Below are 17,461 nucleotides of genomic sequence, written 5' to 3'. Positions count from 1 at the left end.
GCCCAACCTCCTGTTGCAGAGTTGCGGTCCAGAGTCTGAGCTGTCATTATAAAAACAAACAGGCCAGATCCTCAGCTGGCACAAAGCCACAGGAACTCAGCACAGTAGCTCGAGCTGTGTCTTCTTTATTGCTTGGGGCACTGAAGATTATGATTGAAAAGATGCCCAGGATGTAACAGATGAAGTAAAGTGTCCTGAATTTACCAGCAGCATTAAGTAAAAGCCTAAGTTGCTTAATTTATCCTTGGAATCATTTTAGCAGTGAGCTTTTTTTACCTTTCTTGTGGGTGCTGCCATAAATGGCCTGTGGGAACAGTGGAATTGTCATATCTGGACATTTTCAAGAATATCGCTATTGAGATTCAAATAGATGCAGCTGAAGCAGAGGAACTTGAGTAGAGCATCTCCTGGAGTCCCTTCCAACCTTCTTTTTTTCATTATTTTAGCAAATCTGTTCAGTTGCTGTCCTAAGCTGGCAATTTTACTCTGCTTCCAGAGGCTTGTGTCCCAGAAACTCCAGCTCCCAAACCCCTCTACTTCCTCCATGGCTACTCATACAGTGAAAATGTAGTTTTGTCAGTTTTGCAAAATATTGTGAAATCAAGATCTGAACTGTGGCAACAGTGTGAAGTAAAACAGAAAGATATCAAAGTTAATAGGTAACCTGCTTATTACAGTGTTTCATGTCCTGCTGAACATAATTTTCTACTTCAAATTTAGCTGACAGTTGCCCTAAAAACACAAATGTGCTCACAGCAATACTGAAGCAAACTAGGCTTGAAGAAAGGAACCAGAACAAGGTGCTAGATCTCCTTCTAGGAGTTTGCCTAATGAGATTTTCTCACCACAGTTGGATATCTGCTCCCAGAGCATCCTGCTGTATAACTGTGCTGAGAGGACTCCAACAAAGTAGGAATGATGAGGAGGACTCTATTGATATCAGAAGGTTAATTAATTATTTCTTATACTATATTATTTTATACATTTAAAACTGAATTTGCTAAGCACACAACAGTACTCATTTTGTGACTGTCCACTGACAGTCTGCACACACACACTTGGCCCTGACAGGCCAAGGAAAAAAAACACCATGATTTTGGGTAAACAATCTCCATTTTGCATTTTACTTTTGCACAAACACAGGCACAGCAAATGATAAGAATTGTTTTTCTTTTCTCTGAGGTTCAGAGAACGTGAATTTCAGATATATTCTTGGGAAGATGTGCCTTGCTTTTCTCTGTGAAGTGAAATGTGAGGCTACACTGCTATCACTTCACATCCAAGTGCTCTTGACACTCCACCCTGCCAGTACCTCTTGTCTGCTGCCTGTGGCTGGGACCAGTGTGAAACCTTGGGCTCCGTTCCCCTCGCTGTAGGAGATGAAAGCACAGGCCAGATGTCCAGCCAGAGAGGTAGAGCTGGACATGAGCTGGTTCCTGGTGACTCATAAACCACTGAATTCCCTTAAAGCAATGTGTGATAGTGGACCAGCTCTGTTAAACTGTTCCAGAATACCATTTTCCTGTCCATGAATGTTTTCCAGACATCTTACTTCATCTGAGTATGGGTACATTTGTACTTTCCCTCCCAGGGGTACCACAGGTCCATCAGCAACTTCTCCCTTTTCCTCTAGTTCCTAAATCAAGAATTATTAGGAGGGATTTGTTGGCACCATTTTAGGTGTGCTGCCAGCACATCTGACATGGCCTGGTTCTATTCTCTAAAAACCACTGGCAGCTGACAGGTCCTGCGGAAAATTATGCACATGGGAGGACTGAGAGAGACGCTGCTGTTGATAAGCTGCAATCAGTGTTTGCTCCCCAGCACTGCCAGCACCCAAACAGCCAGCTGCAATGTTGTGTGCTCCTGGTGCCTGACCTTCACCTGAGGCTGCTTCCCACTCCACAGACCAGACACCGAGAGGGGGCAGGGGAAATGCAGGGAAAGGCAGGAGGGCAAATAAATACCTGGGTTACTTTTTTTCCTGATTTTATACATAGTCCAGGGAAAAGGACCTAGCAGGGGGCACATGATTTCTGAGCACTGCTGTGCTAACATGACAGCTTTATGGGGAGGCAGTTCTGGGTCAATTCCTCCTACCTTTGGTTCAAGAACTGTTATGCAGGGGAAAGAAAGACATTTCCAGGGTAAAATTGTGGTAGGGTGCCAGAGAGCACACCTGAAACCTCCCTTTGCTCTGTGACTGAGTGGTGTGGTTATATACCTTAAAAATATGGACGATTTTCTAAAAAGTAAGGGCAGAAAAGAAAGGCAGAATGGATCCTGTGCAGGTTGCTGCTCTCTGCAGGTGGTGCCATCCCAGTGTCACTGCCAGCCCCCTGGCACGGGGGGAGCTGGGGCTCTGTACTGCAAAACCTGTGCTCGTGCAGCTGTAGCATTTCTCCTCCATCATCTGTGCTCTTTTTCCTCCTTCCTTTCCCCCCTTACAGCGGCCATCAAAGCTTGCTTTCTCTCTCCCTCCCATCCTCTGTCCACTTATCCCCTCATTCCTCAGAGCTCTCTGGCACAGGCCTTTTGTGGCCTGGGGAGGAGAGAGATGGGAGCAGGGGAGGGCAGATCACCTCAGTGGAACCAGGAACCAGCAGAGCTCAACCTCAGAAACACCAGTTAGTGGGTCAGGATGCTGCCCCAGGGTGGACAGGACTGAGGAATTTGGGTACAGGTGGAGCCAGTCTGTGCTCATGGCTTTCCTTGGCTGCTCTGGTAGAGCACTGCAGCCAAGCCAAAGGAAATTCTGCAGCTGATTTTACCAACAGGATGAAATAAACCTCTCTTTTCACAGGCAGAATCCAGCCTTGAAGGTACATGAAGAATGTCCCCCAAACTGGCATCTGATACAGTTCCCTGCATTGGATCCTGCTAGCAGGAAAACAAATGAGGCCCCTCTGACCTCCCAGTGTTCAGGACAAAGCACAAATAACCCCTGAAGGCAGGAGGAGGGACAGGCCAGAATGTGGCAGAGGAGTATAAATCATGGCTGTGATCCCAGACAGAAACCAGGCAGGGGTCCTGAGCCTGCTCATCCAGTCAGACGGGTACACGTGCAGACACTGGGCTGCGGACGGTGACACCACAGCACCAGGTGACCTCAGCCTGCCACATGGGAAGCAGAAAGCCCCCCCTGCACCTCCTGCAGAGCTGGAGGGGATTCACGTCCCCACTTGTTCCCTCTGCCCTTACACCCTGCAGCCATGGGCTGCTATGGCTGCCACGCTGCCCGGGCAGTCACACGGATTAAATACACTTTTAGACATGGAAGCTGTTATTTCTCTGAAATGAAACAGCTTCCCACACTCTTATTAAGCTGTGCCCTACTTCAGAAATAAATCTAATTTGGAATTTCATAGCTAGCTGGTGCTGATGTTGGTTTGTCCCTGTGTCTTCTCTGATTTGGCTGGGTACATTTAGCAGCACCATACGTGGCAAAGTCCTATTTATTGTGGCTTGTGAGCATTATTCCTCACAACAGAGTAAGAAATTGGGGTGGTTGGAGCTTTTTGTTTCATGGGGGCAGAGAAAAGTTAAAGCTCAAATGTTTAAAATGTCCCTGTGAAACCACTTTTCCTGTATTGAGCAGAAAATGAATTGCTGTCTGCTAAATGAAGTTTGTCATCTGGGGTATTCCTGCACATCTGGCCACCTTCCATGGAGTGCCTAAAGAGAACTACTGTACCAGAGAGGAGAGCACATTTCAAAGGGCTCGCTGGATTTCTGATGGCAAACATCAAACAAAACGGGCATTGTTTCACAGATACACAAAGTAATGGAGAAAGGGAAGTGGAAACTTCAGCAATGACCCCCACAGAAGCAACAGAACATACAGCAAGTTATGTGGTAGATTCAGCTGCAGATTGCATTACCCAGCCAGCAGAGCAGAGAGAGAGGAAACCCAAACCCTGTGCAAGCAGCGCTCAGTGTTTCCTATTGCAGCCACCACACTCAGCTGACTTCGTGTAAGGAACTGAACCTAACCAAAACCTCGAAGATGTGTGCAGCCTGAGTGGCTTTTCTTCATCTCATTGTGGGGAGAAAAAGGGGCTAGAGCACAATTTCAGTTCCTCTGGGGCTTCAGCTCTAGTCTGGTGCTGTCCAAGTGAAAGACACCCATTCCTGTGGGTTATTCCAGTTATTATTTAACACCTAGATGTCTGCAGCAACACCTCCCAGCTTGTAGCCCAAGTCCTGCACACACACCCCTGCACAGGTGTTTCAGTGATCTCACAGTCCATGTGCAGGTTGTCCCCCCTGTCCTTTGAGCTGGTTGGAAGATAAACTTTGGTCGTGTATTATACAGTGCCCTTTGTAATGGAAGAACCTCGGGTAATGTGTATTAGTGGTGGGATTTAAATTCCCGAGCTGATTACAAGGAGCTGTTGTAAGGTTTAGCAGCGCCCTGTGTGTGTCTGGAATGATGTGTACTGTTCTGTGCTTGTGCTCTCTCTGGTGCTGTTGAAAAGGCCAGGGCTTTGCTAGCAACAAACCTGAGAACATCAACAACTGAAGTGTCAGCAATACAATTCAACATTTGGCAAGACTGTTAAAAGTGGTTGACCAGGTACCAGTTTCCCATACTGTGAAATCCTCCAGCTTTAACAGATTGCTTGCTCAGAGATCCCAGGTGTGTGGCAGTCTCTCCATGCCCACTCCCCAGCAGTCACTTGAGCGTAGAAATATTTACTGTGCCTAAAGAATGTAGTGAAATATGATTAATGCTTGTAAAGAAGTTTTGATAATAGATGCAATGGCAGATTTTTTTGGATAAAAGATGCAAAAAGGGACAGTGACTTATAAATTCAGGTGAAGAACACAGGCCTTAGAGGAGCTAAAGATGCCCTGGGCTGCTCCAGATGCGCTTCCCACGTTCAAAGTGGGAAAGCCTCAGAGTGCAGAGCCTCCCTCCATGGATGCCCGCGGAGGGGAGCGGCTGGCGGGGCTCCGGAGCGGGCTCTCCCTGTCCTGACCGCCTCCCCGCAGCCGCAGGCCTGCCCGCATTGCCAGCAGCCTTGTTCCGCACGCTGTGCCCTCCGGGCCGCCTCCCCCGGCCCCCGCAGCCCCGGCACAGCGCGGCCCGGCGGAGGCACCGGCAGCCCGCAAAAGGAACCGTCGGGAGAGAGAACGCCCTGCCGGGACCGACCCAGGGCTGCCGGCAGAGATGGAGGAAGGGACGGGAGGAGGGATGGGAGGAGGGACTGGGACAGCGGTGGAGCCGGGGATGGAGGCGGGGGATGGAGGCGGGGATGGAGCCGGGGATGGAGCCGGGGACGGAGCCCGAGATGGAGCCCGGGATGGAGCCGGGGACGGAGTCCGGGATGGGACCCGGGGATGGAGCAGGGATGGAGTCCGGGATGAAACCCGGGGATGGAGGCCGGGGATGGAGCCCGGAGATGGAGCCCGGGATGGAGCCGGGTACGGAGCCCGGGATGGAGCCGGGTACGGAGCCCGGGCGCGGCCCAGCCCGGCCCCATCCCGGCCCCGCCTCGCGCGCCGAGACCCCGCCCCCGCCCCGCCCGCGCGCTGACTCGCCCGAGCTGCCACGTCTGCCCGCTGACGTCACCCCCGGCTGGTGCCTCCCGGCCAATCAGCGACGTCGGCCGCCGCTCCGAGCCGACGGGGCCGAGGAAAGAAAGGCCGGCTATCGCGCATGCGCTGCCGCCGCTGTTGTGGCTGCCGGGAGAGCGAGTCCACAGGAGGGGGCGCGGCCGGGAGGAGGCGGCGGCGCGGACTCGGTTTCCCGTCGCGCCCCTCGGCCGTCCCCCGGCCATGTAAGCGCTGCTCGGCAAGCGGCCGCCCCGTTTCCTGGTCGGGCTCCGGCGGCCATTTTGGGCTGAGGCGCAGCGCGGAGGCCGCGGAGCGGGCGCGGGCGGACGGGCCGAGCCGAGCGCCGGGCGATCGCGGCTCCCTCGGACCAGCGCACCGCGGAGCGCCTGCCTCGGCGGCGGGAGGTGCCGCCGCACCGCCCCCTCACAGCGCGCTCGCCGTCCCTCGGGCCGCGGGCCCCACGGACATGTCCAGCATGAACCCCGAATAGTGAGTGCGGGACGGGGCGGCCCCGGGGCCGCGCTGGGGGCGCCGCGGGGCGCGGGGGGGACCGCGCTGGGCCCGCGAGTCCAAGGACCCGAGCCCCCCCTCCCCCCGGTCCCCGCGGAGCCGCGCCCGGGCCCGAGCGGCGGCGGGGGAGGAGGAGGGTGGGGGGCGGGAGGCAGCGCGGCCGCCCGGGGGTGGGTCTGGCGGCGCCGGGGGGGGAACGGGGGCCCTGCGGGGAACCGGCATCCGCCGCCCCGGCACCGCCGCGGGGCGCAGCCGCGGCGATTTTCCCGAGCCTCGGGAAGGCACAGCGGGGCCTGGACTCCAACAAGTGACCGGGGGGACACCGGCGCCCTGTGAAAGCCGATCCCCCCGCCGGCGGCGGCTCCGTAGCCAGGGGTCCACCCTTCGCTTTAGCTGCAAGTCATGTGTGTGTCACATGGCTCTTGCAAAACACTGCAAGAGCCTATGTAGATTTTGCAACGCTGTGACTCTATAATAGAACGCTCTTGGGGTTGTTTCCAGCTGAAATAGCGCTTGCTGAGAAAGCCTGGTGATGACACGAGGGGTTTTTGGGAGGGTCGTTGTGTGAGTGTGGCCTTTTCCTTTAGTTGGCCTGCTCGGGAGTTGGGCTGTCTGAGCTCTGTTCCCAGGGGGTGTCTCTGTTCTGGAAACTCGGGGAGCTATGTCCTGGCCACCAGGCTGTCGGGAACAATAAACTTTATTTTGTTCCAGACTTTCTTGTGTGAGTTAGAGGAAGGGCTGAAGCTTAATTTAGAAAGTTAAAAAAATCAGCTGCTGTGTTTCCAACTCTTCAGCCTTGTAGGGTGTGTTTAGGATCTTTCCACTGTGTTTAGGATCCTTTCACTGATGCTAGCTTTGCTGGCACCCCAGTTTGGGGTGGTGAAGCCACTGTCACATCCGATGCCACTGGAGTGGCTCTGGTACTAAAACCCATGTGTGGTGTGACGTTGCTGCTCTGGATATCCATGGACGCTGCTCTTGGAAGGCACCCATAATTTTGTCCTCTCAGCTGAGGCTCCTGATTCGTGTGGCCTTGGCTCCTGTGCTCTCAGCTTACGTCAGTGGGGTTGGTTGCAGGCACTCTGAGTCCATGAAAATCACCTGAGGAGCAAACAAGTAGTCATCGGCTAGTGAGGGAGCTGGTGACACCCAGGAGGTACAGCCAGGAACTCGAGTTACATCTTGGCAATCACAAGCTTGCTCCTGTAGCTTTGGAAGACATCAAAACAGTAACTGGGGGTGGGAAGTGGATGAAAACCCAACAAACTGCTGGTGCCTCATGGTCCTAATGGCTCTCAAGAGTTAATTTATCTTGCATACTGTTGAGTTCTGTAGTGGGAAAGCTGCCTGCAGAGTGTTAGGCCACTGAGAGAAATGAGTTGGAGGGGGCTCTTTCCATAGATTTTTTTTTTTTGCCTTTCTCGCAGTCCATGAGCCTCTAGACTGATGCAGAGGGTGGTTCCCTGCAGCGAGGTACTGAGTGCTGAGGTCAGTGTTTTCAGAGAGACTCGTTCTTGGTCCTGGTGGTGAGCACGGCTGAGTTCTTGAAAGTGAAACAAAGAGGAGAAGCTGGAGTTGGACGTTAACTCGAAGTGTTAAATTGCCACTTCCTGAGAGGGTGGTGTCAGCAGGATGAGGGGAGGAGATGGAAAGGGTGTGGTGAGAGGGACCGAAAATACCTGTCAGTGTGGTGTGTGTACTTGGATCCCTGTTAAAACAGGAATAAGATTTAAGGGATTATGACATTGCTGCTTCTGTTCCCTGTGAAGAGATACGTCCATTTACCTCTCGGAAGTGCCTTGCCTATAATGTAAGACATTCTCACTTCCCTATCACAGCCTCAGATCAGGCTGCAGCCCCAAATCCTCTCTCCTGGGCCAGAGCTCAATCAGAAGTCAGTGGCATAGCTAGTTAAAATTCCTAACTAAAGGCTGACTTCCTTCAGCTTTCCTGATAAAGCCAGAGGGTTAGATCTGCTCGTGCAAAGGTTTGAAGGGGAGTTGTGCTTCCGAGAGCCTCCTTGGAGCTTCAGCCCAGTGGACTGTTAGTTTTTAGATTGAGCGAAGGAGCTGAAGAGGGGTGGATGTGATTCTAGAATTAGTGTTTGGAAGCTGAATTCTGAAAACATCTGCCCACCCAGCGCTGGGATGTGTTCCCTGTGTCCCTCCCTCCCTGCCGGTGTTTGAGTGAGCAGAATGTCAATATTGACTCTGTTGTGACTAGATCATGTCAGGTTTGGCATTTCCTGCCCTTGGGCCGCTTGCATGGAGCACAAACACGCTGGGGGTGCCTGGGCAGAGCAGCCAGGTGGGATCAGGAGTTAATCTCCATCAGATCTGGGTCTGCCTGGGCCTTGTTCTAGGTACCTTCCAGCACAGATGAGGAAGCTCAGTGGGTTTTGGAGCGAATCTTGGGGGGATCTTCCAGCATTCTGCAGAAGTGCTTGGGAATACCAGAGAGGCGGGTTTCAGTCTTGGCTGATGGTGGTTAGTAGGTGACAATTGAGTGACAGCTCCTAGGTTGCTGGAATAATCTGAAAGTGTTTGTGTTCTAACCTTTCTAACCAGCAATCTGCCATGCCAAGTGGCATCGTGTCTGCTGGATTCTGTTTGCTTGCACAGACAGAGTGTGATCAGAGTGACAGTCGTGCACCTCTTCAACATGTCTGAGGTGGTAGCACAAGGAGTGGGGCTCGAGGCTGCTGTGAGTACCTGTTTACAGTGAACCTGCAGCTGCCATCAGTGATTGAAGCCAATTCCAGCAGTTCTTGTTGCACACAAGTGACTACCTAGCCTTGTCTGTTTTGGCATAAAACCTTCCTGGCATTTAAAAAATCCCCACATGCCTCCTTATACAAATTAGATAAACAGCCCTATCTTAGAGGCCCACAGGTCCCTTGTTCCACACAGCTTTGGCCAGATCTGTCCTCAGCTTGATTTGGAGGTGCCTTTTTTTTTTTTTTTTTTTTTTTTTTTTTTTTTGGCAAGAGGCAGTTACATTTAACATCTTTGTCCTTTATCTCTCTGGCAAGAGGAAGTTATGGGGAGGATTTGAAAGCCTCACTCTTACTCACCATACCCACCTGCCTTGCTGCACATGCTCTTCCAGTGTGCTCTTGTAAACGACCCAAGGGTGACTGGCTTATGTAAATGGTGAGAAATAATTGAATGATTACCCTGAATTCCCACTGTCTCCCAAGGAGCGTGGAGAGGGCTGTGCTGCAGAGCTCAGCCAGCTCTTTGAAGGCTCCCTAAACCAGAGGAGCTGATGAGTTTTAAGCTTCCAGATTTAAAGAGCAAAATTCAGTGGCTTCAGGAGTGTTTGTGTGGCTCTTCAGGAGTAAATACCAAATAACATGAGTGGCTTGTTGCAACTTGCTACAGTTGAACCCCTTTACCCAAATATTCTATTGGTGTAGCTCAGTCTAGAAATAGGCTTCTGCAAAGTTTTATAGCTTTTTAAAATTTTATTTGATTTTGTTGCTGTCCCTAAGAGCTGTGTCAAGCATCACACTCTTAACTAACTGCACATTTGGTTCTTATTGCCCTAAATAGGCACCTGCTATATTTTAAAAGGTCTTGGGAGCTGTATATTTTAAAACTTAAAGCTCTACTTGGGAAGGAAGGCACTACAATATTGGAATATGGATTGTTCTAAAAAATTAAAACCCTAAGTTCCCAGAGTCTTACTTACACTATTCCCGAACTGATGAAAGTCTTGCCACCAAAATTAGGTTTTTGTGACACAGCACCTGTTTCTAAGGTCAGAGGCAGAGCTAACTCAGTGAAGGCTGTTTCCAGCTGTGCACCTGGTGCTGGCCCTGGTTTGGGTGGGGCTGAGGCAGGTGGCTTGAGACCACTGTGTGTCTCTGTGATTCTGGAAATACTGCAGCCCAAAGTGAGGGGACAGCTAAATAGCAAAGATACCAGCTCCAGTGCTTAAGGCTTCTGAGGTCTCATTGTGTTAGCTCAACATCTGTTCTTCATGCCCACTGTTACTGCTCTTGTTTGCTGCTGAAGGGTGAGAGATCTCATGGGGACGTTTGGCTGGGAGCTGCTCTTAGCACAAGGAGTAGCACAGGAAGAGAAGTTTTCATGTTTGGGGCCTGGGGAAACCTGGATTACTCTTGGAAGCAAGTGGAAGTTTTTAAGTGAATCTCAGACCCACAGCTGAAGCCCTACCTCTGTCAGGAAGAAGTTACTTTTTTCCATTAATTTTACTGAAGGCAATACAGTGCTAATATGCTTGTTTTAATATTCTCAAGGGTATTATAACATGCTACAAGCTCTAATAATTTGACTTCAGGGTTGCTGAAAATTCTGTGTTTGTAGGGAACTGAGCAACACAAAGTTCCTACTGGAGTTGGAAGGAGCTGAGTGAAAGCTGAGGCACAGTGGTGGGGAAGAGGGCAAGGCAAGGTGTAACCGTGGAGCAGGTCCTGGAACCCTCATACTTTACTTTGCTCTCCAGGATGCAGAGTTTCTCCTGCTCTTGGGGACCAAACTGTTATTGGGTGTGAGAAGTTTTCTGGTCTGTAGTGGTGCTTCAGCCATCTCAAAGCTACTGAGATGTGTGGGTTGTGGGGTGATGTACCTTAGGTCCCCTGAACAGTTGGGGTTAGTTGTCATTCTCCTAAAGCCATCTTGCTTTGTGGTATTGACTTGACAGGTGGAGTGGTGAATTCTGTGACTGTAAACTGCTGGGTTTCCTTTGACTTTTTTTGTCCATCCCTTTAGTGCTTTTAGCTGTACATTTTTAAGGATTGGGTTATTAGTTGCTACATTTAGCACTTTGACTGGTCTCTAGCCTTGGCAGGAGTGCTGCAGAGACTGGAGGTTCCAGCTGGGTGTGTTCTGCAGCCCAGGCAGGTGAGAGGCACTTGAGCAGGAGTGGTGAGAAGCTGCCTTGGCCATCTGCTGGGCTGTTATCAGCTGGGCATGGATGCAGTTTCCTGCCTGGATTCCTGCCAGCCAGCGGCAGTGGCGATTCTAGGGAATAATAGATGGAACAGTGGACTTCAGGCACTCCACATATCTTTAATCTTTACCTCCCCTTGCTTAAGGAGACATAGAAATATGGCTGTTGTGGTTAAGTGAGAAGAGGTCTTTGTCCTGGGCCGTTACAGGGCTGAAGAGTTGTCAACTGAGAATGAGTTAGTGTAGTACTTGGGAAGCAAAATAACTTGTGTAATGGTGTGTTGTTATTTTTCTGTTAATTGCTCTCTAGCATGAAATTTCCCCATTAGTCTCAGGACTAACATAAAACCTCATATTTTGCCAACAGTGAAATCTTCTCTACTCTTTGAAGTGTAAATATAGGCTGGTCAGTGACTCTGTGCTTATTCTTTAATGTTGGGAAGACTCAGCATTAAGCACAAGATTTGTCAATTCTTCCAGTGTATCTTGAGAATTACCAATACCACACCTGACATCCCCCAGAGATGTATCCTCCTCTGGAAATGACTTGAGCTTTGCTTTAATTCCTATGGCAGGTGTGGTATTGGTCACCAATCATAGTCTGTTGTGGAAGGTGGGTATTCAGTTGTGCTGTTGCATTCTGCTGGAACTAAAGATGAGTAACTTGCACTGAGGAAAGAAATGGCTGCATTTGGCAGCTGCCTGGTGTTGGTGAAGCTGGGCACTGGAATCAAACCCTGGGTCCAGAGAAGCAAAGACAATGGCCCTGGAGGGCAGCAGGCTGTTAGCACCTCCTGTGTGTTACCAAGTTCCTCAGCCAGACAGGGGGGCTTGCATTCACTTGCAGGCACGGTTTCCATCTCAGCCACACCACAAAGGCTGAGGTAGGACTGTGCTACTCCTGTATCCTCAGAGTAACTTCCCAGGGAGCTGAGTTCCACACAACAATGCTGTGCCCAGAGCATCTACCTCACACTTCCTTACCGAGTAAATGGTGAATTTCTAAACTGAATAGAGGAGCTTGGACTTGTAGGTGATTTCCCTAGCAGGGAATTAATTTACCCATCTCAAAAGTCATAATTTACTGGCTGTAAGGAACTTCTTTTTTGACAGTGTTTTTCATTAAGTGACCTAATTTTTTTTTTTTCCTTCTGCAGTGACTATTTATTCAAGCTACTTCTGATTGGAGACTCCGGTGTTGGGAAATCTTGCCTTCTACTTAGGTTTGCAGTAAGTGATCATGCTTGGAAAATCTGTAAAAGAGGTACTTAGCAAGAGCTTCCCTTCAGGTAGCAGGGCTGATGTCTGACAGGCCTGGTAATACCCAAGAATAATTGTAGTATTGCAAACTCCTCCTGTCTTTTAAATTTGCCTCTATCTGATGTAATTGTTTCACTAAATTGGAAAGAAATAATATCAATAATATGTCCAGCTAGGGTTAATTCTAATTTTCCTGTTACTTGAGAATGAGGTACCTTAATTTAACTTCCATATTACAGTAGTGGTAGAATGCTGAGGATGGAAGGAATTCTGGGAGTGTGCCCTTAGGCATGAGGAGTACAGACCTTGATCAGTTACTACTTGATAAGAACATTTCAAGCAGATGAAGTTTGATATCTGCAGTAAAAAGACCTACCAGCTGTTTAGTCAGAGAAGTAATGTAAATAATACTCTAGGAATAATAAGGCTTTCTGCTTTCTATAGTGAATGTTAAAATTGCTGGTGAGCTGTTCTGGCTCTAGTTTTCCTGTCAGCAAGAAAATGTAAAATGGGTTTGATAGCCCTTAGCAGAAAAAGCTGAAGTCCAGTGAACTCCTTATCTGTGTCTGTGCCAAAGGTCAGCTTTCCATGTCCCTGGGAGGAGAGGAGGGAAGCAGGACATGGGGCATGAACTCAGGAACTTGTGTGGCACTGCTGCAAGGTAGTGGCTTTGTTTCCACAGCCTGAGCAGTTCCTCTGGGCACCTCTGCAACGAGTCTGTTGTACGTGGTATTATTAATGTGAATTAATAATTGGTGTGTACACACAGCCTCAGTTAAAGCCATTGTGGCTGATGTTGGTAGCAGGACAAACAGTAGGAGGATGTCACCTGCTCTGCCCCATGATGGAGGCAGTGGGTTGGAAATGACACCACAGCTGGAGCAGTGCTCCCAGAGTGGTCTAACCTGCTTCTCTTGCAGATACTTTTGAATTAATTTTGGCTTCATGTGAATAATCCAACTTTTCTTTTTTGATAGCTAGCTTAAGTTTGTGCTCTGTTATCTGATGTTTATGCAGCTGAGTAGCCTTTTCCTTTTGAGATGTGTTTTTCCAACTAAACTGTTTTACCCTGACATAAGGAATTACCACAGCATACCACACCTGTGTTTTCTTGCTGCTGTAGGTTAAACTTCTTCAGACTTTTCAGACATACCCTTTGGAGTATTGAAATGCTAAGGAAACAAATGTCATGTCATTCTGAAAGGCTTAATACTTTATTCTTCCTTGGATGTATTACCTAAGATGTCTTCCATTCACAGCCAAGAGGAATCCCTTGCTTTTTGTGATACCTACTGGTTGCATAAAGCCTTTTGTGGCACATTGTATGTGAAGTTGTACCCTTTGTCAACTTTAGGAGTAGAAACCTCCTTCATGCTGACAAGCTGGCAGTCACTAGAAGGTAGCAAAGACTGACCCAGCAGTTTGTGTGTGCTTGAGGCCTGTTGGAGACTGCAGTCAGGTCCCTGCAAGCTGCTGAGGCAGTGCCTTCCCTCCTGTATCCACACGGGCTGCAGAGCAGAGGCCTCAGCATGAGCACCGGGCTGTAACTCTAACCTGCCTTAGCAACCAGCTGCAGCAGCAGAGCATCTGACACTCAGGTGGGACTGAGACAGCCTCTGACTTGTTCTGGGTAGCTGCTGTGTAACACAGATCAAAAGCCATCAAAGGAAAATAAAAATGTGATGTGTTTCAATAACTTGAGTGGCTATTCTAAGTAGCCCTTCAGTCTGCCACCACGAGCAAAGACTGTTTTTTACACTGCAGTTCACAGGGACTTGACACTATAGGATTTCCAGAAAAGAGGCTTTTTTTGACTGGTTCTGATTGGTGCTTTTAAAAGCTGCAGAATTTTTGAGAAGTAAATACTTGGTGGAAATGATTGGCCACCTCCTGGACTTTGCCATGAGAGATCAGGCTGGTTTTACAAGGAAATTAAGTACCTTTGTCTGACTGGTGCATAATGAAGGAGGTGCAGCTGCCTTGACTTATGTTCACTCTCTCTCCTAGGATGACACATACACAGAAAGTTACATCAGCACGATTGGTGTGGACTTCAAAATCAGAACTATAGAACTAGATGGGAAAACAATCAAGCTTCAGATAGTAAGTAGTATTTCTCAACTCCTGTGTGCTTCAGTCTCTTGGAGCACGAGTTATATCCACAGCTACTGGTGGTCATTTTGTACTTTAAAAACTTTGAAATACAAGGGGTATTTTCCCTGTTACAAGAGGTGAGGCAGTTTTTTCCAAGACTTACCTGTCCCTAAAGAAGGGTGCTCATTATCAAGGCCTGGAAGAGGAGATTCTGTGCTGAAGTGCTCCCATATCAAAACTGGTGTAGTTCTGCAGTATTTTGCCAGGATTTGTGTAAGTGCAGGAATACCACACAGTTGTCCAAGATGCCTGAATTCCACAGCAGCTGTTACTACCAGGCTACTGCACTGCCTTAAGTGCTGGAAACTGCTTTTGTTGACCTGAATGAAAAAACTGACACAAAGGCTTGTAACTGGCCTGGCTTCCTCAGAACTGGGTGGTGTTTTCTGGTTATGCTTTTGGCCTTTCACTTGGAATAAACAGGGGAAGAGACTTGGCAATTCTTTAATCTTGAAGCACGCTAGAAGGGTGACTGGTGTGATGAAATCTAATATCTGTGCAAGGTCAGACAATCCTTGTCAGCCACTGCTTCCAGCTCAAGCTGAGGCTCTCAGGACTTGAAGGCAATGACTCAGGGATTCAGTGTTGTGGAGCAGAGTCCAGCTCACAGCCAGAAGCTTGAGCTTCCAGTCTCTAATGTAACTGTCCTGAGTACAGAGCAGCCTACTAGGAGTGCTATTACTGCTGAAGTCTGTCTGTGAAGTCTGTTTTTAATACACAGCCAGTGCTATTCTTGACACAGCTTCAGGGAGAGAAATGTTTGGGTGAGTCCTGCTCCCGTCCTGGGTGGGAGAAGAAGTCAAGTGCCTTATGTCCTTTCTTAACTCTCCCAGCAGAAGGGAATCAAATTTGGTTGGAGTTGTTGCCTTTAAATACCTTTGCTGAAGCCTGTGTGCCAAGATCGTTGAAGGGAGTGGTCATGTTAGAGACCTGCAGCTCTCTGACCTTATTCCTAGCAGGTTTTCAAGTCCTGGCGTGTGTTTGCTCTTCTAACCATTGAACCATGGCTTCTTCATGGGTCAAAGCTGCTTAATGTTTTCCCCAGAGAGATCTCTTGACTACACTTGGCTGAAACCAAACAAATGAGCACTTTAGAAAAGTACGTACAGAGTGTAATTCTCAGTTAAAATGTGTGATCTCCTCGAATCCTGTTTGGTGTGTACAGCTCCAGAGCCCCGGCTGTGGTTGCAGTGGGATGGCTGCTCTGCTGAGCTGTTTCTGGAAGCTGGTGTGAGCACTGCTGAGCCACGCTGCAGGAGCTGACCCTGTCACTTGTCTTGCAGTGGGACACGGCGGGACAGGAGCGGTTCCGGACTATCACTTCCAGTTACTATAGAGGAGCTCATGGCATCATAGTTGTGTATGATGTTACAGATCAGGTATGTGTTAAACCTGGGCCTGCACAGTTTCTCCAGGCTGATGAGTAAATGGGGAATTTAACAGCTGGGCACCTCGTAAGGGAGAGAGTGACAGAGTTCTACAGGCTGTGTTAAGGCTTATCAAGCTAAATATATGCGTTTGCCTCTGGTTTGGCAGAAATAAAACACAGAAATAAAGAGAGCAGTGGGATTTGTGGCTCCTAAGCAATTGTATCTTAGGCTTAACCTAAAACTTGGTGAACAGGTAACTAATTGTCCTGTGTGAGTACCTCTCACCTTGCCTTTGGTGGCAGGAAATCTGAGTTACTGATGGAAATTGTTGAAAGATTTCTGAATGTACTTGAACTGTGGTCTGCAGTAGAGACTGGCATTTGGAACAGAAAATTGCCAGCCTGCGTGCAAGATACAACTGAGCCAGTGTTTTCTCTGAAAGGATCTCTGAAGAACTGGTGCAGTTGTTTGAAAGGCACTTGGGAAGTATAGGGTTTCCTGAATTAATAGAAAAAGAACACTTGTGTTCAGTCACTAACTGGAGTATCAGTCCAGCATTTCTGGAGTCAGAGATTGTTCCAGCAGCATATCTGCAACAAGGTAGCTTGCATCTAACACCTGATGCTTAGTAAATATGTGGGATGCATCCGGTTTCAGCTGTGTGCCACATCTCTTATCTCTGCTACAAGAGGAGGAAGAAGAGCCCCAGATGGTAGAAGATGTAGAATATTCAATATATGGAGCAGGGAAGAGTGCAGGAAGAGCTGTGTAGGGCTGGGAACAGGAGCTGGATGGCCCCTGTGGTGACCAGCCTGTCCCAGGGCCATCAGGGGAGTTGGGCAGATTGGAGAGTCCTCTCCCATGGTTGTGACTCTATCATATGGATCCATGGATAAGTGCAGTGCCTCATACTCTTTGCTGGTCATGACCAAAGGGATAGTGCTGAACTTTCCCCTCCATCAAGGGCCTTGCTTACAGTTCTCTTATCTCGTAGGAGTCTTTCAATAATGTCAAGCAGTGGCTGCAGGAGATAGACCGTTATGCCAGTGAAAACGTCAACAAGTTGTTGGTGGGGAACAAGTGTGATCTGACCACAAAGAAAGTAGTAGACTATACAACAGCAAAGGTACGTCGGGACTCGTGGGCTTGCTTGGCTGAGCCCCTGCTCTGGTTTGTCATGCACAGAGGTGTCCTGGTGCCACGAATGGGGGCAGTTTAATGACCTCCTACCCTGCAACTCATCCTTAGACTGGACATGGGGTGTGGGGTGGGATCCAGGAACTTGTGAGTTATCCAGTGGTGCTCCAGGAAATGAGGTGAGGTATGAACCTGCGTATGAGCTTACTGTTCACTGTTTCTCAATTTGCAGGAATTTGCAGATTCTCTTGGAATTCCGTTTTTGGAAACCAGTGCAAAGAATGCCACAAATGTAGAACAGTCTTTCATGACCATGGCTGCCGAGATTAAAAAACGAATGGGCCCGGGAGCGACAGCTGGTGGTGCAGAGAAGTCCAATGTTAAAATTCAGAGCACTCCAGTCAAGCAGTCTAGTGGAGGTTGCTGCTAAAACTTGCCTCCCCCCTTTTGTCTCACAACAATGAATTTGCAATCTGAACCCAAGTGAAAAAAAAAAATTGCCTGAATTGTACTGTATGTAGCTGCACTACAACAGATTCTTACCGTCTCCACAAA

The 17,461-nt window shown here is 48.9% G+C and overlaps 1 protein-coding gene across 1 annotated transcript; it reads left to right on the top strand.

The window, feature by feature from the left end:
• Positions 1–5,783: 5,783 nt before the first annotated feature.
• On the top strand, positions 5,784–17,461 carry RAB1A (RAB1A, member RAS oncogene family). Its single transcript, XM_005489387.4, has 6 exons — positions 5,784–6,048; positions 12,143–12,215; positions 14,253–14,348; positions 15,683–15,778; positions 16,764–16,895; positions 17,139–17,461. The coding sequence occupies exons 1-6, from the start codon at positions 6,026–6,028 to the stop codon at positions 17,334–17,336; spliced, it is 618 nt and encodes a 205-aa protein (XP_005489444.3). The 5' UTR covers positions 5,784–6,025; the 3' UTR covers positions 17,337–17,461.

The sequence above is a fragment of the Zonotrichia albicollis genome, chromosome 3, assembly GCF_047830755.1.
Source record: "Zonotrichia albicollis isolate bZonAlb1 chromosome 3, bZonAlb1.hap1, whole genome shotgun sequence".
Lineage (NCBI taxonomy): Eukaryota > Metazoa > Chordata > Aves > Passeriformes > Passerellidae > Zonotrichia > Zonotrichia albicollis.
The sequence above is the reverse complement of the archived record's forward strand: the minus strand, read 5'-3'. Positions and strand labels throughout refer to the sequence as shown.